This window comes from Hylobates moloch, unplaced genomic scaffold, assembly GCF_009828535.3.
Source record: "Hylobates moloch isolate HMO894 unplaced genomic scaffold, HMol_V3 SCAFFOLD_6, whole genome shotgun sequence".
Classification (NCBI taxonomy): Eukaryota; Metazoa; Chordata; class Mammalia; order Primates; family Hylobatidae; genus Hylobates; species Hylobates moloch.
In genome coordinates this window covers 89063192-89088754 of record NW_026652281.1, presented here as the reverse complement: position 1 = coordinate 89088754, position 25563 = coordinate 89063192, and the positions used below count along the sequence as shown (strand labels likewise).

General features: G+C 38.9%; 1 protein-coding gene across 6 annotated transcripts in view; it reads right to left on the bottom strand.

Moving 5' to 3' along the window:
- RBL2 (RB transcriptional corepressor like 2) overlaps nucleotides 1–25563 on the bottom strand; it is an 88858-nt gene that overhangs the window by 34764 nt on the left and 28531 nt on the right. For all 6 annotated transcript variants that reach the window (XM_058440983.1, XM_058440984.1, XM_058440982.1 and 3 more), the window contains exons 11-21: nucleotides 24831–24934; nucleotides 23142–23279; nucleotides 21908–22072; nucleotides 20339–20450; nucleotides 17331–17600; nucleotides 16848–17128; nucleotides 16588–16764; nucleotides 7562–7633; nucleotides 6802–6907; nucleotides 6009–6214; nucleotides 4963–5127 (exon numbers count right to left, since the gene is read on the bottom strand). In XM_058440983.1, coding sequence (XP_058296966.1) covers nucleotides 4963–5127; nucleotides 6009–6214; nucleotides 6802–6907; nucleotides 7562–7633; nucleotides 16588–16764; nucleotides 16848–17128; nucleotides 17331–17600; nucleotides 20339–20450; nucleotides 21908–22072; nucleotides 23142–23279; nucleotides 24831–24934 — 1796 coding nt within the window. The remainder of the gene's footprint in view (nucleotides 1–4962; nucleotides 5128–6008; nucleotides 6215–6801; nucleotides 6908–7561; nucleotides 7634–16587; nucleotides 16765–16847; nucleotides 17129–17330; nucleotides 17601–20338; nucleotides 20451–21907; nucleotides 22073–23141; nucleotides 23280–24830; nucleotides 24935–25563) is intronic.

The window sequence follows — 25563 nt, the reverse complement described above, 5'->3', positions numbered from 1 at the left end:
TTTCTTGTCTTATTGCACATGCTAGGACTCCCAGTTACAATGTTGAACGGGGTAGTGAGAGTGGACATTGTTGCCTTGTTCTTGATCATAGGGGCAAGGCATTCAGTCTGTCACCATTAAGTATATCTGTAGATGCTTTTGGTAAATGTTTACCAAGCTGAGGAAGTTCCTTGAGAGTTTTTACATTAATGAATGTTGGATTTTGTCAGATGCTTTCCTTCAAACACTAAGATGATTTATCACCTTCACTTTTTGGGAGAGTTTCTATAGAACTGGCATTATTTCTTCCTTAGATGTTTGGTAGCATTTACCAATGAAGCCATCTGGGCCTACAGTTTTCTCTGACAGGAGGTTTTTAAACCACAAATTAATTTCTTTAGTAGATACAGGGGCTACTGAGACTACTACTACTACTTGAGTTTTATTAGTTTGTATCTTTCAAGAATTTGTCTATTATTTCATGTGCATTGTCACATTTATTGGCATTAAAGTTTTGAAACAGGGTCTCACTCTGTTGCCCGGGATGGAGTGCAGGGGTGCCATCACAGCTCACTGCAGCCTTGACTGCGCAGCCTCTAGTGACCCTCCCACCTCAGCCTCCCAAGTAACTGGGACTACAGGCACACCTCACCAACCCCACCACACCTGGCTTTTTTTTTTTTTTTTTGAGACGAGGTCTTGCTATGTTGCCCAGGCTGGTCTTGAACTACTGGGCTCGAGGATCCTTCTGCCTTGGTCTCCCAAAGTGCTGGTATTACAGGCATGAGCCACGACATCTGGCTGGCATTAAGTTGTTCTTTATCTTTCATTATACTTTTAATGTATACTAGTAATGTGTCATTTCTTTTTCCTGATTATTCTGTACATAGAGGAATCAATGTTTAAAATAATCTCCCAAAATACCTAGGTGGTTTTTTGGGTTTTTTTTTTTTTTTTTTTTTTGAGATGGTCTCATTCTGTCACTCAGGCTGGAGTGTAGTAATGCGAGCATGGCTCACTGTAGCCTCAACCACCTGGGCTCAAGCCATCCTTCCACCTTATCCTCCAGAGTAGCTGGAACCACAGTACAGCACCACAACCCAGTTAAATTTTTTTTTTTGAAGTAGAGGCAAGGTCTTGCCATGTTACCCACGCTGGTCTTGAACTCCTGAGCTCAGGCAGTCCACCCGCCTCAGCCTCCCAAAGTGCTGAGATTACAGGCATGAGACATGGCACCCAGCCCCCCCAAAAAACCTAGCTTTTGTTTGCCTTGGTTTTTCTCTACTTTCCAGTTTTCCATTTCCGTGAGTCCTACACTTTTTCTACTTTCTTAAGCTGAAATCTTAGATCACTAATTGGAGACCTTTTTTCTTTTGTAACATGGGTATATGTATTTCTCTCTTAGCACTGTTTTAGCTACATCCCACAAATTTTAATATTTTGGGTTTTCATTTTTAGTTCAAAATATTTTCTAATTTCTCTTGTGCTTTCTTTAACCAATAGAAATATATAGTTTCCAAGAATTGGGGGATTTTCCAGGTATCTTTTCTTTTATTGATTTCTGATTTAATGCCATTGTGATAGTGAAAACACAGTATTTCAACCCTTTAACAAACATTTATCGAGACTTGTTTTATGGTCCAGAATGTAGTCTGCTGGTAAATGTTCTGTTTGCACTTGACTTGTTAGTGTTCTATAAATGTCAGTCAGTTGATAATGTCTACATCTTCTGTATCCTTACTGATTTTCTCTATTTGTTGTACCAATTATGTTGAAATCTCTTGACTATCAGTTTTTTTTTTTAATTTAGGGTTATATGTCCTCTTTATAATAGGAAATGACCCTCTCTGTCCTGATAATATTTTTTGCTCTGAAATCTACTTTCTCTGATATTAATACAGCCACTCCAACTTTCTTTTGATGAGTGGTAGCATGGTATAACCTTTTCCACCCTTCCAGCTTTATTGAGATATAATTCTTATACCATATTATTCAACCATTTGAAGTGTACAGTTCCATGGCTTTTAGTATGTTCCCAGAGCAGTCATCACCACATTCTATTTTTGAATTCTTTCATCACCCCAGAAAGACACTTCTTGTCCATAAGCAGAAACTCTATTCCCCACAACCCTTGGCAACGACGAATCTCCTTTCTGCTTCTAGATATTTGCCCACTCTGGACAACTCATATAAATGGAATCATAAAACATGTACTCTTTTGTGACTGGCTTCTTTCACTTAACGATGTTTTCAAGGTCCATTCATATTGTAGCATGTATCAGTACTTCATCCTTTTTATTGCCAAGTAATATTCCATTTATGGATATACATTTTTATATTTAGAGTATATAACTTACAAACAACATATAGTTTGGTCCTGCTTTTTTGTCCAGTCAGATAAATTCTAACTTTTAATTGGTACACTTAGACCATTTACATTTAAATGCTATTTTCCTGTATGTTCCTTTTTTCCTCCTTTTTAAGCTGCCTTTTGGGTATTATGATTCCAATTCATCTGCTTTGTCTATTACTTGATATTATTCTGTTCTTTTTTTCCATTTAACTCTGTTAATCCATTTAGAATTTATAGGTTACAGGATGACAGTCTAATTTAAGCCGTTAGAATCATTTCCTCCAATTCCATTTGCTTTCTGGGGCTATTACTGCCAATTTATGTTTCCAGGTTTCATAACCAGTCCTACTAGGAATATCACTGGAATTAGACTAAGCCTATATAACAGAGAAAGTATATCTTTTAAATATTTGGTCTTCTTATTCAGAAACACTGGTATGTCTTCATTTATTACAGTTTTCAAAAGTTATAATTCATTCCAAAGCACGTGACACCTTTACACCTTTTTTTTTTTTACTATGATAGGAAAAGTTTCTCCATTATTACATTTTCTGTTTTTCTTTGGAGACGGAGTCTTGCTCTTGTCCCCCAGGCTGGAGTGCAATGGCACGATCTCAGCTCACTGCAAACTTTGCCTCCAGGATTCAAGCGATTCTGAGTAGCTGGGATTACAGGCATCCGCCACCATGCTCGGCTAATTTTTGTACTTTTAGTAGAGATGGGGTTTCACCATGTTGGCCAAGCTGATCTTGAACTCCTGACCTCAGGTGATCCACCCACCTCAGCCTCCCAAAGTGCTGGGATTACAGGCATGAGCCATCACGCCTGGCCCATTATTACATTTTTCTAACAGATTTTTTGCTGTTCTTGTTTACTTGTTTTCTTCAACTTTTTTTTCCAGAGAGACAGGGTTTCTCACTTTATTGCCCAGGCTGGAGTGTGGTGGCACGACCATAGCTCACTGCAGCCTTGAACTTGGGCTCAGCCTCCTGAGTAGCTAGGATGGACTACAGGTGCATGGCACCATGGCTCAGCTAATTTTTATTTGTTGTAGGGATGGGGTCTTGCTATGTTGCCTGAGCCGGTCTCCAACTCCTGGCCTCAAGCAATCTTCTCACCCCAGCCTGCCAAAATGTTGGGATTACAGGCATGAGGCACTGCGCCCGGACTGTTTTCCTCAACTTTTTAAAAGATTGCAAGCCTACAAAGAGTTGAAAAAAACAGTACATTGAGCACCCACTTATCAATCATTAATGTCTAAGAGTTGCTTTCACTCTCTCCCTACCTAAATATATTGCAACCAACCTGTTTGAAAGTAAGCCGCAGACACTGGGACACTTTACCTCTGAATACTTTCACCACAATCTCCTACATAATCTACTAGGCATCATCAACACCAAAGAAACTTTTAAAAAAAAAAAAAATACACTGAAGGCCACATTCAAATTTTCCTCAAAATGTCCTTTATAGCAACGTTTTCCTACGCAGGATCAAAAATCATGCATTGCATTTGGATGTCATGTCTCCCTAGTCTCCTCTATGATACCTTCCCCATCCTCTACCATTTTCTTATGATACTGACCTTTTTTTGAAGAGTTCAGGCCATATATATGTATGTGTATTTCTAAGCAATCTTTTTTTTTTTTTTTTTTTGAGAGTTTCGCTTTTGTCACCCAGGCTGGAGTGCAATGGTGCGATCTCTGCTCACTGCAACCTCCATCTCCTGGGTTCAAGCTATTTTCCTGCCTTAGCCTCCCCCAAGTAGCTGGGATTACAGGCACGTGCCACCACACTCAGCTAATTTTTGTATTTTTTAATAGAGATGATGAGGTTTCACTGTGTTGACTAGGCTGGTCTTGAACTCCTGACCTCAGGTGATCTGCCCACTGTGGCCTCCCAAAGTGCTGGGATTACAGGTGTGAACCACCACGCCCAGCCTCCAAGCAACCTTTATCAATACAAATCTCATTATGTAAGGGCCTTCACAATCCAGTTCCACTCGCTAACACAGCACGATGCCCGTAATCGAGCTTTGGATCACTGTCTGCCTCAAGGACACTGTTTTCTTCCCTTTAACCTGCTTCCTGCTGAATGCCCTTCCATACCTCAGCAGCTCCCTGACTTTTCAACATTAAGGCCTGACTCAAGCTTCCTTCCCCTTCTTAGAATGAGGCGGCTGTTGCCACATACATCTGTGCTAATATGACTATTCCACTGCAGTGTCAAAAATGTCAACTTCTCCCATCAGCCAGAGTCCTGAGGACACCGCCTGTCCCAGAAACAGGCCTTTGGTAAGGAATCCAAAATTTCTTTCCCTAACAAATGTGGAAAATTGTTACAAATGGGATAAACACAAACTTCAGGTTTATAGCAAAATGTACAAATAGGAGAGGGAATAAAAAGAAATCCAAATCCCTTACCCTGTTTCCCACCCTAAAATTCCACCCCCTCCCCCTCAAAAAAAGCAAAAAACCAAAACAAACCCTAGGTTTTGCTTCATGAGGACTGACTGATCACTGCTCCCTGGCAGCTCTCATCACTCTAATGAGTGCCTCGGCTTAGCACAAACCCTGTTTCTACATCTGAAGCATTTTGGGATAGGTAAAGGCCAAGATTGATGTTAGGCTCACCTTTGAAGGACTGTTGCTGAAGTAATAGAAAATCTTTTCTCGAGGAGAAAGCATTGTTTCATTTTTATGTGGGGAAATGTAGACAGGATGATTTTGAGACAACTGTATTCGGCGAGGGGAGCCTGTTCTTACAAATGGATAGGGAGAGAGTGGAGGAGCATCCATCTGTTTAAAAAAAAAAAAAAAATCAGTAATTCTAAGAAAAAAAAATTTAATTAGGTATTTTTATTGAAAATGATTATTGAGTGAAGAGGTGTGCTGAACCAGTAGTTTTATGAATGATAGAGTGATGTATTAGCAATAACTTAACCTAAAGAAAAATATTCTAATAGCAAACCTTAAGTGCTTAGTTTGTGCCAGTCATTTCATCCTTACAACAACCCCATATGCTAGGAACAAGTTATAGTCCCATTTTATATATGAGGAAATGAGGTACGGAGAAAATTTAATGATTTGCAAGGTTACCACCACTGTTAAGTACTGGAAAATTTGAACCCATGTAGCCTGTCTCTTGTACTACTATACTTTGTAGGGACTCCAAATACAATCTTACTCTTGTTTAATGCTTAACAACAGTAGAACTTATATTGGTTAGGTAAATTACAGACCTCCTCAGTTTTACTCAATAGAATTATTTGTAAAACTAGCTTATTATTTATAAGACGGAGTCTTGTTCTGTCACCCAAGCTGGAGTGCAGTGGCGCGATCTCAGCTCACTGCAACCACCACCTCCCATGTTCAAACAATTCTCCTGCCTCAGCCCCCAGAGTAGCTGGGATTACACGTGTGCCACCACACCTGGCTCATTTTTGTATTTTTAGTAGAGACTGGGTTTTACCACGTTGGCTAGGCTGGTCTTGAACTCCTGACCTCAAGTGATCTGCCCGCCTCAGCCTCCCAAAGTGCTGGGATTACAGGTGTGAGCCATCACACCTGGCCAAAACTAGTTTATATACGGACCAGGTGAATGGTCCATATATAAGTCATAAATGACTCCTCAATGCTCATGAGTGAAAAAAGTATGAAATAATCCCTGTCATACTTACTACATTTGCCTGTGAGTACTTCATGGCAAATGTCTTAATCTGTTTGATGTAGATGTTGTTGTAGAACTGAATGAGATCTCCCCTCTCCTCTTCTTCCATGTCACTGTTGGCACCTGTGAGGCGAGTAGGTGTAGGAGGAGCACTGCTGGGCTGTGGAACTGGCAAGGTGCTGCTTGACCTCATGACTGGACTGGAGTCTCTACTGGCTGCAGCCAGGAGAACAAAGGGTGTCAATACAAAGGCTGCTAATATAGACTGTTATAATTTTTAAAAAGTAGGAGGAAGGGAACAGCTACCTGCACTACTTGCTAATAACAGTGAATAGGCACTCTGTTCTTCACACCAAAAAGCAAAGCTCAGCTAGGATATTAACTTTATCCTATGCCATAACCATAGCAAGGGCTTTCTGAGTAGTGTCCATTAATAAGTTACACCAAATTTTCTAGGACCTAAGCCCTGTACTAAGTGGTACAAAGCAACAGGTAGGGGATGGTAGTTCCATAGCACGGTTCCAATTGACATATCAGACCTTTCTGGAACTCAGGCAAGCAGATTCCTCCCTGAAAGCTCTAATTCTCCTGGAGAAAAATGTTATGTAATATGTGCCCCAAAACTATGGAATGGAGTTTTGCCACCTAGAATATGGTTTACTGATCCATTAAACCTTTGCCTATAAAACACTTTCATAGTTTCTACAGTTATTTCATTTAGAAATGCTTAGTTACTTCTTCAAGGCTTAAAAAGTAAGAAAAGCTCCTAATTTTGTCTTGTAGTTCACAAAGATCCCACTTACTTCTATCTTTGTTTAGTTCTGTTGGAGAATTCTGATGGCTTCTGCTATCACTGCTGCCAGAATTTCTTCTTTTTCTTTTCCCTTTTATCAAAACACTTCTATACACCTTTAGAGAAACAATGAGAAGGAGACGTAAACTAGTATTTGTTGAGCACACCCTTGGTGATAGGACCTTGACGTATGTTACTTGCTTTTCACAATAACCTGTGTAGCAATAGTTGTCCTCAGAAGAGGTTGAGAAACATAAATTATAACAGATCCAGGATTCAATCAGAGCCCGTCTAGCATCACATGCTAAGTACTACCTGCAATACTACACTGCAGTAACAGCACCCAACTATAAAGTCAAGTCATTCTAAGTAAGATACACAGATCTGGCTGATTTGCCTCTCAGAGATGAATGGTAATAAAGGTAAAGTGGGTTTTAAATTTCCATGTGACATTCTCTTGGTTAAACCTACACTATGTTTACTAAACCAGAATGAAAGGTGACATAGAAACCAAGTAACTTCTTAATTCCTATCTGCTGATTTTTCTGAATTAAGAAGGCAATCAAATATTTAACATTGTTGCCTTTTGAGGAAAAGAGAACTTAATCAACATGTGACATCAAGAATAAAAATTAAAGTAGAAACTTCCCTTAAGTAGAGTCCCAGGTGTTTATCTTGGAAAAAAGGCCACAGAGTCAACTATGGTTAATTTTTTGTATTCATCACAGACTTTAAGCTTTATTTTCAGCCCATAGAGAAAATGTAGTTACCTGGCTCCGGGCCTGTGGCTGAGTCCTGTAACAGCGCATAATGTTCTGGAAGGACTTATCTTCTTTTGTGACCTGGCAAACAATAAGAGTGCTCTGAGAGAGATAGCAACTTCCACCATAATAGTGTGAGGAGCTCTGTAAACCTGCTGCCCAGTAAAAGGGGTGAAAATTATATAAAAGCTATTTAAAGTCTCTGGAAATGGTATTAACGGCATACAGCAAATGAAGAGACATCGATTCAAGAATATCTATTAAAATTCAATAAGAACAATAGGAGTCTATAGTATGTGAATCAAGACTTAGAGGCCGGGTGTGGTGGTTCACACCTGTAATCCCAGCACTTTGGGAGGCTGAGGAGGGTGGATCACTTGAAGTCAGGAGTTCAAGACCAGCCTGGCCATCATGGTGAAACCCAGTATCTACTAAAAATACAAAAACTAGCCGGGCGTGGTGGCACATGCCTGTAATCCCAGCTACTGGGGAGGCTGAGGCAGGAGAATCACTTGAACCCGGGAGATGGAGGTTGCAGTGAGCTGAGATTGAGCCACTGTACAGCCTGGGCGACAGAGCAAGACTCTCTCTCAAAAAAAGACTTGGAGTAGAAAAGTACAGTAACTGAAATGAAAAATTCACTAGAAGCTAGGGAAAATAGATTTGAACTAGCAAAAAAAAAAAAAAAAAAAAAGGATTAGCAAACATGAAGAAAGAGATCGTGTGATCTGAGGAACAGAGAAATAATGAAGAAAAACAGCCTCAGAGAAATGTGGCACACCATTAAGGAAATCAACATACGTGTAATGGGAGAATTAGGAAAGGAGAGAAGCAGAAAAAGATGTTCAAAGAAATACTGAAAACTTCCCAAATATATTAAATTACATATCCAGGACATTCAGTGACTTCCAAGTAGGATAAACTCATCCATACCCAGATATATCACAGTAAAAATGTTCAAAGCCAAAGAAAGAGAAAATATTGAAAGCATCAAGAGAAAAACAACTTTTCAGTTACAGGGAAACCCCAATAAAATAAAATTTGACTTCTAATCAGAAACTACAGAGGCCAGGAGGCAGTGGGATAACATTCAAAGTGATGAAAGAAAAAATATTAAACTAAGAATCCAGTATTAAAAAGTTACTCAAGATTTTTATCTGTGAAATATCAATATTCAAAATTTTTGCAAGTTATCTTTCAGAAATGAAGGTGAAATAAATATACTCTCAGGTAAACAAAAACAGAATTTGGTGCTAGCAAACCCCTTACAAGAAATACTACACAAAATTCTAGAAGCCAAAAGCAAATGCCCCTGGACAACACTATACATGAAGAAAGCCAAGAGCACTGGTAAAGATAATTATGTAATCATAAATACAGTATAACTGCATATTTCTTCTTTCTTAACTGATTAAAAAATCAATTGTATAAAATAATATATATACATAATGTACCCGCAACATACAAAAATGTAATATATTTGCCAAAAATAGTACAAAGGAAGTAGACAGGAGCAAAGCCATATTGAGCAAAGGAAATTACTCCACATGGCAACTCACATACACAGGAATGAATAAGAGAAACATAAATAGGCTGGGCGTAGTGGCTACACCTGTAATCCCAACATTTTGGGAGGCTGAGGCAAGTGAACTGCTTGAGGCCAGGAGTTCAACACCAGCCTGGGCAACATGGCAAAACCCCGTCTCTACAAAAAAATACAAAAATCAGCCGGGCATGGTGGCACATGCCTGTACCCTGTACGCCCAGCTACATGGGAGGCTGAGGCAGAAGGATCATTTGAGCCCGGGAGGCAGAGGTTACAGTGAGTTGAGATTGCACCACTGCTCTGTAGCCTGGGCGACAGAACGAGACTCAGTCTTAAAAAAGAAAGAAAGGAAACCAGAAATTATTAATAAGGTTACTATAGCAAAAGTTTTAAATACATACTTACACTCCTTTCTGCTACTTTAGAAGTCATAAAATTATATCAATAATTATAACAATGTACTGGTGGAGTTGTACATTTATGGATGTAATATGTGTAACGAAACAGTTAACACTTCTATAGCTCACTGGAATTAAGTTAGTATAATCTGAAGCTGATTTTTGATAAGATATATATGGTAAGCCCTAGGGCAACCACTACACACGCACACACACACACACACACACAAAATGAAAAAAAGTACTAACATTAAAATGCTGCTTTAGAAAATATTGACCTAATGCAAAAGCAAAGCTGAAAAGGCAAAGGGAAAGACATGAAAACAAAAAGTAAAATGGCAGATGTAAATCCAATTACATACATAGTCAAAAGGCAAAAGAAATCCAAATGTATTTTATCTACAAGAGACATTTTACATTAAAAAAGTACAAATACATTCGAAAATGAAAGGATGGAAAGAGGTATACAGACAGCAACCAGAAGAAAGCTGGGTGACTATATATACATAGATATCTATATAGATATCTATATAGATATAGATATCTATATAGATATAGATATCTATATAGATATCTATATATATCTATATCTATATAGATATATATATCTCACACTATAAATCAGACTTTAGGACAAAAAAAGTTATTAAAAAGGGACATTCCATAATGATAAAAGAGTCAAGCCATCAGGAATCTATAACAGTTATACACATACCTAATAACAGAGCACAAAAAATACTTGAAGCGAAAAGTGACAGAAGTGAAGAGAAAAGTAGACAATTCAGCAATAATATTTACAAATTTCAGTACCTCACTTTCAATAATGGAGAGAAGATCTAGGCAGATCAACAAAGAAACAGAACACTTTACTAACAATATAAAACAATTAGACCTAACAGACATCTACAGAACACTCTCCCCAACCTCCACAGAATACACACTGTTCTCAAATGTACTTTGAAATTCTCTAGGATAGAGCATATATGCTAGGCTATAAAACAATTCTTAATATATTTAAAAGAACTGAAATAAAACAAAGTGTGTTTTCAACCACAATGAAAGTAGAAATCAGTAACAAATTTGGGAAACTTACAAATAACGAAATTAACAACATACTGCTACATAACCAGTGAGTCAACAGAAGTCAAAAAAAGAAATCAGAAAATACTTTTGAAATGAAGACAAACCATACCAACACTCATGCAGCTAAAGCAGTGCACGGAAGAAAATTTATAGTTGTTAATGCTTACACTGAAAATGAAGAAGGGCCAAGGGCAGTGGCTCACACCTGTAATCCCAGCACTTTGGGAGGCCAAGGAGGGAGGATTGCTTGAGCTCAGGAGTTCGAGACTAGCCTGGGTAACATAGCAAAATCTCGTATCTACAAAAAATTAGCAGGGCATGGTGGTGCATGGCTGTAGTCCCAGCTACTCAGGAAGCTTAGGGAAGAGGAACACTTAAGCCCTGGAGGAAGCCTGCCGTGAGCACTACACTCCAGCCTAGGTGACAGAGCAAGATGCTGTCTCAAAAAAAAAAAGAAAGATATTGAGATATTAGAAAGGCATCTTTTAAAAGATACTCAGATCTATGTAAAGGATTTGGGGAAAAAAAGATAGTAAGAGAAATAGTAAATGAATTACCTAAACATCCATCTTAAAACAATAGAAAAGGGCAAAAAGTAAGCCTCAAGTAAGCAGAAAGAAGGAAATAGATTACATGCTAATGAATAAAGAAGACAAAAATAGAAAAATGAAACCAAAAAGCTGGTTTTTAAAAGAAAAAGATCAAGAAAATTGACAAACCTTTAGCTAGACCAAGAACAAAAGGGAGGAGACTCAAACTACTACAAAGAGCAGGGCACGGTGGCTCATGCCTGTAATCCCAGCACTTTGGGAGGCCAAGGTGGATGGATCACTTGAGGCCAGGAGTTCGAGACCAGCCTGGGCAACATGGGGAAATTTCATCTCTACTAAAAATACAAAAACTAGCTGGGCGAGGTGGCACAGGCCTGCAGTCCCAGCTACTCAGGAGGCTGAGGCACAAGAATCGCTGGAAACCAGGAGGCCAAGGTTTCAGTAAGCCAAGATCATGCCCCTGTATTCCAGCCTGGACAACAGAGTGAGACTCTGTCTCAAAAAAACAAAACAAAACGAAAACTACAATCATAAAAGGAAAAGGGCATTACTACTGACCTTAAAGAATGAAAAAGAACAGAAGGAAATATTATAATTATTTGCCAACAATTTAGCCCAGAGGAAACAGACAAATTCTTAGAAAGACGTACACTACCAGAACTAATTCTAGAAGAAACAGATGATCTGAATAGACCTATAACAAAGAGACGGAATTATTCATCAACAAACTTCCCACAAGGAAAATCTCTGGTCTCAACAGCTTTGCTGCTGAATTCTACCAAACTTTAAAACATTAATACCGGGCCAGGCGTGGTGGCTCACGCTTGTAATCCCAGCACTTTGGGAGGCCGAGGCAGGCGGATCATGAGGTCAGGAGATCGAGACCACAGTGAAACCCCGTCTCTACTAAAAATACAAAAAATTAGCCGGGCGTGGTGGTGGGCGCCTGTAGTTCCAGCTACTTGGAGAGGCTGAGGCAGGAGAATGGCGTGAACCTGGAAGGCGGAGCTTGCAGTGAGCCGAGATCGCACCACTGCACTCCAGCCTGGGCGACAGAGCACGACTCCGTCTCAAAAAAAAAAAAAAAAAATTAATACCAAGAAGCTCATGTCCATGGGTCTTTCAGGCAGCTGTAAATTAAAAAAAAAAAAAGGAAAAGGAAAAAAATATAATACCGACATATAGAAGAGGAGAGAATACTTCCTACTCAATTCTATGAGACCAGTATTACCCTGGTAATAAAACCAGACAAAGCCACAACAAGAAAACTACAGACCAATGCCTCTTATGCATAAAGATAAAATTCCTCAGCAATCACTGCTGCATGTGGAAACTTGAAAAAATAAATAATTTTTTTAATTGAAAAAAATTCAACAAACTGTTAGCAAACCAAACCTAGCAACATATAAAAAGAATTATAGGCTGGACACCGTGGCTCACACCTATAATCCCAGCACTTTGGGAGGCCGGGGCAGGTGGATCACCTGAGGTTGGGAGTTTGAGACCAGCCTGACCAATATGGAGAAACCCCATCTCTACTGAAAATACAAAATTAGCCAGGGGTGGTGGCACATGCCTGTAATCCCAGCTACCTGGGAGGCTAAGGCAGGAGAATTGCTTGAACTTGGGAGGCGGAGGTTGCAGTGAGCCAAGATTGCGCCACTGCACTCCAGCCTGGGCAACGAGCGAAATTCCATCTCAAAATCAATCAATCAATCAATCAATCAATCAATCAATCAATCAATCACAGCAGCCGGGTGCAGTGGCTCACGCCTATAATCCCAACACATTGGGAGGCTGAGGCATGAGGACTGCTTGAGCTTAGGAGTTCGAGACCAGCCTGGGCAACATGGTAGACCCTGTCTACAAAAAATTTAAAAAATTAGCCAGGCATGGCAGCATGTGCCTGTAGTCCCAGCTACTCAGGAGATGAAGGTGGGAGGACTGCTTGTAGTGAGCTATGATCTCACCACTGCACTCTAGCCTGGGTAACAGAGCAAGACACTGTCTCAAAAAAAAGAAAAAAATAAGAATTATACACCATAGGCCGGGCGCGGTGGCTCACGCTTGTAATCCCAGCACTTTGGGAGGCCAAGGCAGGCGGATCACGAGGTCAGGAGATTGAGACCACGGTGAAACCCCGTCTCTACTAAAAAATACAAAAAAAAAAATTAGCCGGGCGTGGTGGCGGGCGCCTGTAGTCCCAGCTACTCAGAGAGGCTGAGGCAGGAGAATGGCGTGAACCCGGGAGGCGGAGCTTGCAGTGAGCCGACATCACGCCACTGTACTCCAGCCTGGGTGACAGAGCGAGACTCCGCCTCAAAAAAAAAAAAAAAAAAAAGAATTATACACCATGACTGAGAGGGATTTACACCAGAAATGCAAGGCTGGTTTAACATAGGAAGATTAATCAGTGTAATATACTATATTAATAGAATAAAAAAAAAAAACACGATCATCTCAATGGACACACAAGCATTTGACAAAATCTAATGCCCTTTCATGATAAAAAAAAACACTCAATGAACTAGGAAAAGAAGGACCTTCCTCAACCTGATAAAGGGCATCTATGAAAAAAACCATAACTAATATCATACTTTAATAGTGAAAAACTAGATGCTTTCCACCTAAGATCAAGACAAGGATTTCTGCTTTCGACAGGTCTGTTCAACTATACTGGAGGTTCTAGCAAGATAATTAGGAAAGAAAAAGAAATAAAAGGCATCCAGTTTGGACAAGAAGTAAAATTATAAGCAGATTACATGATTTCCTACATAGTAATCCTAAGGAATCTACTAGAAAACTATTAGAACTAATAACTTCAGCAAGGTTGCTGGATACTAGATCAATATACAAAAATGTTTTTCTATACACTTGCAATGAACACATTAACAATGAAACAACTACACTTGGAATAGCATCAATAAGAATAGGAATAAATTTAACAAAAGAATTGCAAACATACTCTGAAAAGTACAAAACATTGTTAAAAAAAACTGAAGATCTAAATAAATGGAAAAACATCCTATGTTCATGGATCAGAAGACATAAAATTGTTAAGATGGCAATACTCCCCAAATGGATCTACAGATTCAGTGCAACCCTATCAGAATCCTAAGCTGATTCCTTTGTGAAACTGATAATTTGATTCTAAAATTCATTTTTCAAGGGACTTCGAAAATAATCTTGAAAAGAAAAAAAAAGTAGGAGCACTCATATTTCCCCATTTCAAAACTTATAAGAAAGCAACTCTCTAATCTAGAGAATATGGTATTGCATAAGGATAGGCATGTAGTCCAGTGGAATAGAATTCAGAGTTCAGAAATAAACCCACATGTTGTCAACGGTCAACTGATTTTCAAGGAGGGTACCAAGGCCATTCAGTGAGGAAAAAAATCTTCTTTTCAACAATGGTGCTGAGACAACTGCACAGCCACATAATCAGAATGGAAATGGACTGCTACCTTATACCATACACAAAAATTACTCAAAATTGATCAAAGACCTAACTATGAGATAAAACTATAAAAATCAAAAGAAAACACAGGGATAAATCTTTGTGACCTTGGGTTTGGCAACAGATTCTTAGGATACCCAAAGTGCAAGTAACAAACCAAAAAAACAGGTAACTGGACTTCATCAAAATTAAAAACTTTTATGCTTCAAATGATACTATCGAGTAAGGGAAAAGATACATCGAATGGGAGAAAATATTGGCAAATCATACATCTGAGAAGGTAGTTGTATCCAAAATAAAGAACTCCAACAACTGAATAATAACACAATTTTAAAATGGGCAAAGGATTTAAAGATATTTCTCCAAATAAGATATAAAAATGGCCAGTAAGCAATGAAAAGATGCTTGACATCCTTAGTTATCAGGCAAATGAAAATCAAAACCACAATGATATATCACCCAATACCCGCTAAGATGGCGATAATAAAAATAATAAGTTGGCAAGGATGTGGAGAAACTGGAACTCTTGTGCATTACTGGTAGCAACATCAAATGGTGCAGCTTCTAAGGAAAACGGTATGGTGGTTCTTCAAAAAAGTTAAACATAGTATCACCATATGACCCTGCAGTTCCACTCCTAGGAATAAACTCAAAAGGACTGAAAACGGGCACTCAAACAGGTACATGATATACCTGTTCTCAACAGCGCTATTCACTATAGCCAACAAATGGAAACAGCCGAATATCCATCAGTGTATGAGTGGAGAAAAAAATTGTGCCTATCCATACAATGGAATATCATTCAGTCATAAAAAGGAATGAAGTACTGATATATGCTGCAACATGAATAAACCTTGAAAATATTATCCTAAGTAAAAGGAGCCATACACAAGAGGTCACATATTGTACCATTTCTATAAATGATTAAGAACAGATAAATCCATACAGCCAGAATGCCAACTGCTGGTTGCCAGGTGCTGTAGGAGGTAGAATGGGGAGAAACTACTTAATAGGAAAGGAGTTTTACTTTGCAGGAATGGAAATGTTCTGGAACTAGATAGAGGTGGTGAGTATACAACCATTTATTACACTCAGTACTGTAAATGTGCTAAATGCTCCTAGAATTATTCAATTTAAAATAGTTAATTTGGCTGGGCCCAGTGGCTCATGCCTGTAATCCCAGCACTTTGGGAGGCCGAGGCGGGCAGATCACCTGAGGTTAGGAGTTTGAGACCTGCCTGGCCAACATGGTCAAACCCCATCTCTACTAAAAATGCAAAAATTAGCCAGGCATGGTGGCACATGGCTGTAATCCCAGCTGCTTGGGAGGCTACGACAGGAGAATCGCTTGAATCTGGGAGGCAGAGGTTGCAGTGAGCTGAGATGCACCACTGCACTCCAGCCTGGGTGACAAGAGTGAAACAATATCTCCAAAAAAAAAAAAAAAAAAAAACCCAGTTAATTTTATGTTATGTGAATTTCTCCTCAATAAGTTATTTAAATAAAGTAAGATAGTAAGTGTTAATGAGAAAGTGGAGAAACTAAAATCTTTATTATACTGCTGTGTAAGTATAAAATGGTACAGTACTTTGGAAAACAATCTGGCAATTCCCTAAATAGTTAAAACATAGTTAATGTATGACCCAGCAGCCTATTCCTAGGTATATACCCTAGAGAAATGAAAATACATGTCTATACAAAAACCCAAACACAAATGCTAATAGCAGTATTATGCATATATGCCAAAAGTAGAAACAACTAAAATATACATTAGCTAATAAATGGATAAAAATACTCTAGTATAACCATACAATGGAATATTATGTTCTAAAATTGTGGTGAGTATTGCACATATCTGTGACTATACTAAGACCCATTTAGTTGTGCATTTTAAATAGATGAATTATAGAGCATGTAAATTGTATCTCAAGAAAGCGGTTAAAAAATGTTCTCAGTAATGAAGACCTATCTTTGCCTTTACAATTCCAAATGGTACTCACCTTTGCCATCACATAAATGGCACACATTAATAACTGGTCCAGATGTCTGTCCATCATAAGTTCAGGACACTGAATTATGGAGAATTCAAAGCAAGTCCAGATTTTTTTCCTCAGTTCATCTGAAATATCTAGTTTAGCACAGAGATCCCGAAGGCGGACAGCTGCTAAATGGTATACCTAGGAGATAAACAAAAACATTTCAAACTTTAACACTTGTATTTCCCAAGCTCATGCTCTGATAAGGGTATGTGAAAAATTACCTTTCTAAAGAAAAGCGATAAAGAGCTGGTCTTCCTGGGTCTATTACTACTGCTGGTTACAGACTGGCCTTGCTTCTGCTGCTGGCCACCTGGGGAAATCTGTTGAATGGCCACTTGACCAGGGACTTGCAAAGTTGTTCCTGTCACCTGTTGAGAGCTCAGACTTCCAGCCAGCGCCTGAGCACTGAGGGGCTGGATGGAGCCTGTCACAGCTTGTGCCTGCCCCCCAACATTGACTTGGACAGGGAAGAATGTTATCCCTCCATTTTCATTGGCAATACCTAGTTTGTGACAGAGAAAAAAAGCATGAAGAAAATGTTGATAATAAGAGGTTCTCCGGGCAGAGGTTTACAATTTCTCCTCTCCCAAACCCTCTCTCCCCATCACTCCTCTGTCCCCTATGTCACTCTAGCCAAACCCTGGGTAACTTTTTCAATACATGCCACAGAGAAGGAACTCAATATCCAACTCTGCCTTCCTTACCTTGCACAGGAATGGTTACTGTTTGCCCATTGTTGGCTGTGACAGTGGCAGTTGCCATGGTGACCAAAGTCTGTCCAGGAACTGGTGTGACAGAAACAGTCTCCCCAGATACATTCTGCACAGGGACAGCATTGACTACGGGCTGTGGGGGCATGCGCCCAGGTGTCCCTCCATCAGAGGGGCTATCATTCTCAACAAATAGCCGCCTTCTGGTAGTGCTGGCTGGTGGGGAGCTGTACCTATCGTATAATGTGGTTGGAGATGTTATGCCTAGGGTCAAAACAAATCAAACAAAGCATTTAACTCAAGGAGACTCAGATCTGACTTCCGTCCAAGGGCTGTTATGTTAAAAAATAACTACAGTGTTTGAAATACTTCATAATTCAAAAAGCAAACAAGAATTACAGAAGTCATATCTTACCTGTATTCATTAGTGAATTTTCATTAGTGTTCAGTGAACACTACTGACAGCACAATTTTAAAACGGAATTTTTTGTCTTGCAGTGTTCCTTTCTCCATTCCCCCTTTCCCAAATCAGACCCAAGTCTGTCTTCCACTACTAAAGAACCTTCATGATTTAGGGGCAATTTAAGGAATTACCCTATTTTTCTATATTATATTTTTCTATAATATTTTCTATCATATCCATTTTCTACCTACCACTCATGTAAGATGTGATTTTACTACAGAGCCACTACTTGATAAGGGGACATGATTGGTAGTATGTCATCTAGGAGCAATTTTGATCAATTTTGATCTCTTTTTCCACATATAAAAAAAATTATTAAAACTCAATAATGTTCTTAAGCAAGGTGGACATGCATGATTTGGATTCAGTTAAGCATAATTGATTTTTTTAAAACAGTTTATATATCATAAATTTCATCTACTTAAATTATACAATTCAATGGTTTGGGGCAAATTGTTACTATTTTTTTTTATTTTTTGAGACAGAGTCTTACTCTATCACCCAGGCTGGAGTGCAGTAGCCTGATCTCGGCTCTCTACAACTTCTGCCTCCTGGGTTTAAGTGATTCTTGTGCCTCAGCCTCCTGAGTAACTGGGATTAGAGGCATATGCCACCAGGCATGGCTGATTTGTGTATTTTTAGTAGAGATGGGGTTTCACCATGTTGGCCAGGCTAGTCTCTAACTGCTGACCTCAGGTGATCCACTTGCCTTGGCCTCCCAAAGTGCTGGTATTACAGGCTAGTTTTTTTAAATTGTGGTTATATATATATAACATAAAATTTACCATTCAACCATTTTTAAGTGTATGATTCAGTGGTACACAACCCATTATGGCTTAGTCTATTTTTAAGTATTCACACCAATGTCTGAATTTTTGAGAAGCATTTCTTCCTTCTTCTGTGTCCACTTCTAAGAGCTGTGCATCAGAGTGTTTTTAAAATTTAAAATATACGTAGGAAGTTTGTAAGAAGTACTGATAGGAGTAAATCCTAACAAACTGTGGCTTAACATTTCTACTTCCAGATGATACAAAAGTAAATAAACTTACTAGATTTGTATTTGGTACAAAGCAGCAGAATCAGAATAGATTATGATCATTTTTTCTCATAAAATATCAAGAGATCTCAGGAAAACTGAGAAGTGATAAGTACAAAGAAAATGAAGTTTAAAGTCAAGTCTTCCTAATCTGTAGATTAGGGAAGGGAAAATTCTACAAAAATAGACTAAGAAAGACCAGCTGTCAGATCTTTCAAAAATGAGGACTTTTCATAAGGATTATCCATGTGTATTAAGTATACACTTAGAGTGATTTTTTTTTGGGTGGGGGGTAGAGATGGCATCTTGCTATGTTGCCCAGGATGGTATTGAACTCCTGGGCTCATGCAATCCTCCCCACTAGGTCTCCCACAGTCCTGGGGTTACAGGCATGAGCCACCATGCCCAGCCTAGAGTGATTCCTGACTTTAAAACTGGTATTTCTTCTATAGCCAGTTCTTATCAATTACATTATAAAACTGATCTAGAAATAAGAATATTCTTTTAATTGGATCCAAGGATTTAGAACTCTCTGAATTTACTGAATTGCTCTTTAAAAAGTAGTTCTATCTCACGTATGTAAACTAAAACCTTTCACCTTGCAGATCTTCTAAGCAGCTGCCTAAAAAATATAAACCAGATGGATAGCAAAACTGCCCTTTTCTGTATTTCTTGGGCCAGCACTAATGTCACATTAACTAGGGTAGCACAGCTCAACAAAGTGGAACATACTCAGTTGTCTTAACTCACTGGCTTGTCTATACCTAACTGGATCATGCAGCTCTATCTTTAAGAAGGCTTTTCTATTTCTCCTGATTTTAAAAGTAATACGTATTTGCTTTAAAAATTTTACAGAAATCACCAGTAATTCTATCACCCAACAATGGTCTTAACAGTTTGGTTTTTCCATTTCCACTATTTTGTATGCTTATAAATAAACATACACTTTAAAAATAGGGATCATATTAAATATACAGCAGTCGGCCAGGCGCAGTGCCTCATGCTTGTAATTCCAGCACTTTGGGAGAACGAGGTAGGCGGGTCACTTGAGGTCAGGAGTTCGAGGCCAGCCTGGCCAACATGGCAAAACCTCTTCTCTACTAAAAATACAAAAATTAGCTAGGCATGGTGGCGCATGCCTGTAGTCCCAGCTACTCAGGAGGCTGAGGCATGAGAATCAATTGAACCCGGCAGGAGGAGGTTGCAGTGAGCTGAGACTGGGCCACTGCACTCCAGCTTGACTGGCACAGCAAGACTCTGTTTCAAAAAATAAATAAATAAATATAGCAGTCTATCCTTTTTAAAAGTTACCTGTTATATCATGCATTTTCCTGTGTTCTTAAATAGTCTTTAAAGGCCCTTCTTCTAAGTGACCATGTGGCACAAAAATGCATGGAATATTTTCTTCTATGTATACCCTATTAACTTCACTTGTAGGGTTAGATGAAATTTAAATTTCCAGATAGTAAGCCCCAAAATATTCTCCTAGTATTTTAAACTTACTCCTTCCAAGTCCTCCAGTATCAGCACGAACTTCAGTCACCCTTCTGGGAGTCAAAGGGGAGCCAGCAATGCAAATTTCATCTGCCCTTTCCAGGTTCTGAGGTGGCATGACCTATGAAGAATTGGTTACACAGAATGCCAGTATCCAAAAAAGCACTTTAATTAGAAATACAATAGTAATCTAAGGCAGAAAAAGTATCTTAACAATTATTCCATCTAAATAAAATCAGCTGTCTTTCCCATTTTCATAATAAAGTTAAAAAAAAAAAAAAAAACTTTTGGCAGTCAAAAAATTCAAAACCTTGTAATTGGATACTAAATACGAGTCAAACTTCATTACTGGTTTGGAGAGTTTGAATATCAACCACTCTAAAGCAGGGGTCCCCAACCCCTGGGCCATGGACCCTGTTAGGAACTGGGCAACATAGCAGGAGGTGAGCAGCAGGCGAGTGAGCACGTGAGCAAAGCTTCATCTGTATTTACAGCTGCTCCCCATTGCTCACATTGCCGCCTGTGCTGGCCTCCTGTCAGATTAGTGGTGGCATTAGATTCTCACAGGAGTGTGAACCCTATTGTGAACTGCACACATAAGGGATCTAGATTGCATGCTCCTTATGAGAATCTAATGCCTGCTGATCTGTCACTGTCTCCCACCACCCCCAGATGGGACTATCTAGTTGCAGGAAAACAAGCTCAGGGCTCCCACTGACTCTACATTTTGGTGAGTTGTATAATTATTTCATTATATATTACCATGTAATAATAATAGAAATAAAGTGTGCAATAAATGTAAGGCAGTTGAATCATCCCAAAATCTCCCCCACCCCCAACCCTGTCCATGGAAAAATTGTCTTCCATGAAACTGGTCCTTGGTGCCAAAAAGGTTCGACCACTGCTGTATGGGAAAGAAACTTGATAAAGAAATCAAGAAAGAACACTGAGTTTTTACTCTGTCACCAAAATCTTAGGACAACCACAAATTATGACTCATTTCCTCTTTGACATGGGGTGAAGTGTGACAGGTCACCTACCTTACTTAAGGGTGTATGTCTGCTGCCTAAACCCTGAAGGCTGGGCAGTGAGCCAAGGCCATGGTGCCCAGCCAAGGAACAGGTATCCCTGAGAACCCCAACATCCCAGAGAAGATCTGAGAAACTACCAAGGAAAACAGTCCCATCATGCACATACATAGTAGACAAAGAGCCAGAAAATTAGCTTAAAAGCAGCTTAGCGATGGGAGGTGGCGAGGATCTCTAGAACTGTCCTGCTGCTACCTAGGAGTACCCTGTATATAAGTCTTCTATTTTTCCCCACCACCTCTGCCTCCTCCATATGTAAGTCTTAATAAACGTATCTACTTGCCAAGCTGGACTTGTCTGAGTCATTCTTTGGTCTCTTGGCACCTTCCCAATTTGTGGGTAGAGAGGGACGTTACAGTCCAAGGTTTTCCTCATAACAAGGTGTAATTATAACATATTAAACCCAATTGCCACCCTCCCATCCCCAAAAGGATTATTAATAGATTAGATAGATGTATTTTTCTCACAAAAAGATGTTATTTTCACAAACCTCTTCACATGTAGGAACTCTGTTTTCATTGTCTCTAATTTTTTCCCAGAGTGGAGACTCTGGTTTCCATGCCAAATGATCTAAGATCTGTTCTTCAATCTGATTAAGGTGTTTTACCACCTCTCTACAAAGGCCATCTTCTGCTCTAATGAATACTTCTATCACCTGAAATAAAAAATGTCTTGGTTCACTGAATAATTATTATTTTTAAATATTTAGACAAGAAATTAGTCAAAATTACAAGTTGAAATATTATTTTGAAACGGCTGCTCTTCCTTTTACTGTCTTTGTAAATAATTATAGTTCAAACCATGAATTATATAAAATGGTTTACATTGCGATGTATTTCAAAATTTTTTAATGAAAATACATGTTTTGTACATTGAGGTTGAAAAACATTACTCTTAAAATTTCATATAAAAATCTCTAAACATTTAATCTATGCCACTATAAAAATTAGTTTTGACTATCTTATGAGAGTTAAGATAAACTCATATGCTAAGTCAGTATCAAGAAATAGCTACCAGCCTGTAATCCCAGCACTTTGGGAGGCCAAGGCGGGCGGATCACGAGGTCAGGAGATCGAGACCATCCTGGCTAACACCGTGAAACCCCGTCTCTACTAAAAATAGAAAAAATTAGCCGGGTGTGGTGGTGGCCGCCTGTAGTCCCAGCTACTCGGCAGGCTGAGGCAGGAGAATGGCGTGAACCCGGGAGGTGGAGCTTGCTGTGAGCCGAGATGGCGCCACTGCACTCCAGTCTGGGCGACAGAGCAAGACTCCATCTCAAAAAAAAAAAAACGAAATAGCTACCAAATCAATGCTTTAACTCTATGCCTCTCTGTAACACATGAAAGAGAACTTTTTATTTTTTTTCTGACATTTTCAATGGTATTTAATTTTCATAAAATCAAAAAGGCTGCTATACAAGATTAGCTAGTGACGTGTGCTACTTTTTTTAAGCCTTCTCAGCTCATAAAAATCACAGTATTCTAAAAACTTTTATTAGATAGAGAGGAATCAAAGCTTTTACCCAAAATAGATCTTTCATACAATATTAAAAGAATTTACATAGGTCTTAAGATTCTATTTCTTTTCTACTCCACAAATAGAGATTAACTATGTAAATAAAAACAGAATAAATGTACTTACATGTTAACTTGAACTAAATGACTAACAACAGGAAGTTGGTCTCATCTACAATATCCCCATTAGTATCATATTTTAAAAAATACCTTATAAAAATGATAAAGAGGCACATCAAATATTTCAGTAATAAATGGAAAATTCCCAGGAGGCTTATAAGAAAAAGTGACGACTTCAAGGCAGCAGGCCAAGAGAGATCTGTGAAACGCATCTTGTTCCAGAATACCCTATAAAATAAAGTTATTAGCATTTAGAAACATTTACTTAGTCTAAAAGTCATTTCATACCCAGTGAACTTAAATGAAAATACCAAAGAAAGTCTCATTTTCTGAGTGCAAAGTGTGTCCTTATTTTCTTACAAAACCCTTCTTAATTATATAAATAAAGCCCATTTTTTAGTAGAGGAAATATATAAAAGAAATGTATGAGAATTTTAAAACCTTACCTATTATAAAATGTATATTAAAAGAGATTACATCTCTAACCAAAATACACACACACCCTGATGCTTAGAAGAACAATGACAGGGAAAGATGTTTCAAAACAGTATTTACAGTAAGTGCTATAAAAAACTGAAAGGGGGACCGCGCACGGTGGCTCACGCCTGTAATCCCAGAACTTTGGGAGGCCAAGGTGGGCGGATCACCTGAGGTCAGGAGTTTGAGACCAGCCTGACCAACATGGTGAAACCTCATCTCTACTAAAAATAGAAAATTAGCCAGGTGTGGTGGCACATGCCTGTAGTCCCAGCTACTCAGAGGCTGAGGCAGGAGAAGCACTTGAACCCAGGGGGTAGAGGTTGCAGTGAGCCGACGTTGCACCACTGCACTCCAGCCTGGGCAACAAGAGCGAAACTCTGGCTCAAAAAAAAAGGGAAAAAAAAATTGAAAGGGGCCAGGCAGGTGGCTCATACCTGTAATTCCAGTACTTTGGAAGGCCGAGGCAGGCAGATCACCTGAGGTCCAGAGTTTGAGACCAGCCTGGGCAACACTGTTCAAGAATCGCTTGAACCTGGGAGGCAGAGGTTGCAGTGAGCCGAGATTACACCACTGCACTCTAGCCTGGGCAACACAGTGAGACTCTGTCTCAACAACAAACCCAAAAAAACAGAAAGGCAGGCAGGCAGGTGACTGGCTAGATGACCATGTACCAAAAGTGAATATGTTTATCACAGGATGACATTAATCATAGGTGATTTTTATTTTCTTCTTTTTGCTTATAATTTTCCAACATTGTCAATAATTATTATTTTTTAATTAAAAGCTACCGAAGCACCAAAAGCACAGGCAACAGGCCAGGTGCGGTGGCTCACACCTGTAATCCTAGCACTTTGGGAAGCCAAGGCACGTGGACCACCTGACGTCTGGAGTTCGAGACTAGCCTGGCCAACATGGCAAAACCCCATCTCTACGAAAAATACAAAAATGAGCTGGGCATGGTGGCACATGCCTATAATCCCAGCTATTTGGGAGACTGAGGCATGAGAATTGCTTGAACCCAGGAGGCGGAGGTTGCATTGAGCTGAGATCGTGCCACTACATTCCAGCCTTGGCGACAGCGCGAGACTCCATCTCAAATAGGTAAATACATACATACATACATACATACATAAAACAAAAGCATAGGCAACTACTGAAAAAATAAATTGGATTTCATCAAAATTAAAAACTTTTGTGCATGAAAGGAGACTATAAATAAAGTAAAAAAACAACCCACAGAATAGGGCAGGAAGGAAATTGTTTCATTGCGTTGATCAATACATTGGTTATTTTACTCACAGATAAATCCATGTCTCCTAGTCTTTTTTGTTCCTGCTCAATAACAGATTCTAATACTTTATAGTAAAGCATCTCTGCAAAACGAAAATGTTTGCTGGCAATTTCTGTAGAAATAAAAAAAAAAAAAACCCACAAAAATGGCACACAAAGAAAATAAAGGCCCATTCCTCCTTCTTTACTCACAAAATAAAATTTAAAAACCAACCCAATACTTTAGATATGCACACTTCTTATGATTGGTGTTTTAATTATCCCTAAGATACCTTAATTTTCTTCATGGTAACAGTCACATTTTTCTAAAATTATTAAATGAAATTTGCACATAAAGAACTGTAATATCATTTAAGACTTACACCCTTTTTTTTCCCTTTATGTTTGAACAAAACAGACCAATGCTAAGAGGTATGTAATTGGCTTACTATTCCACACCTACTTAGTTCCAATTCCTGACATCAAACAATTCCTAGGCCAGGTTTGGGCCCATAACAGTGATATCTTCTGTCCTTATTCTCAATATGTTGAAGAATCACTACACTTCTATTTAATTTCCAGTTTACAAAAAAAACCTAAAGATTTGCAGATAAAAAAGCATCAGAAGTCCAATATAATAAAGATACCACTCTAAAATTTCTATCTTACTGAGAAGGGTTTGGAAATCACTTGGTTGACCAGAAAAATTGGACAGCCATATCCTAGCCTTCAGTCTAAAGTCATAGATCTTTTCCTCACCTTT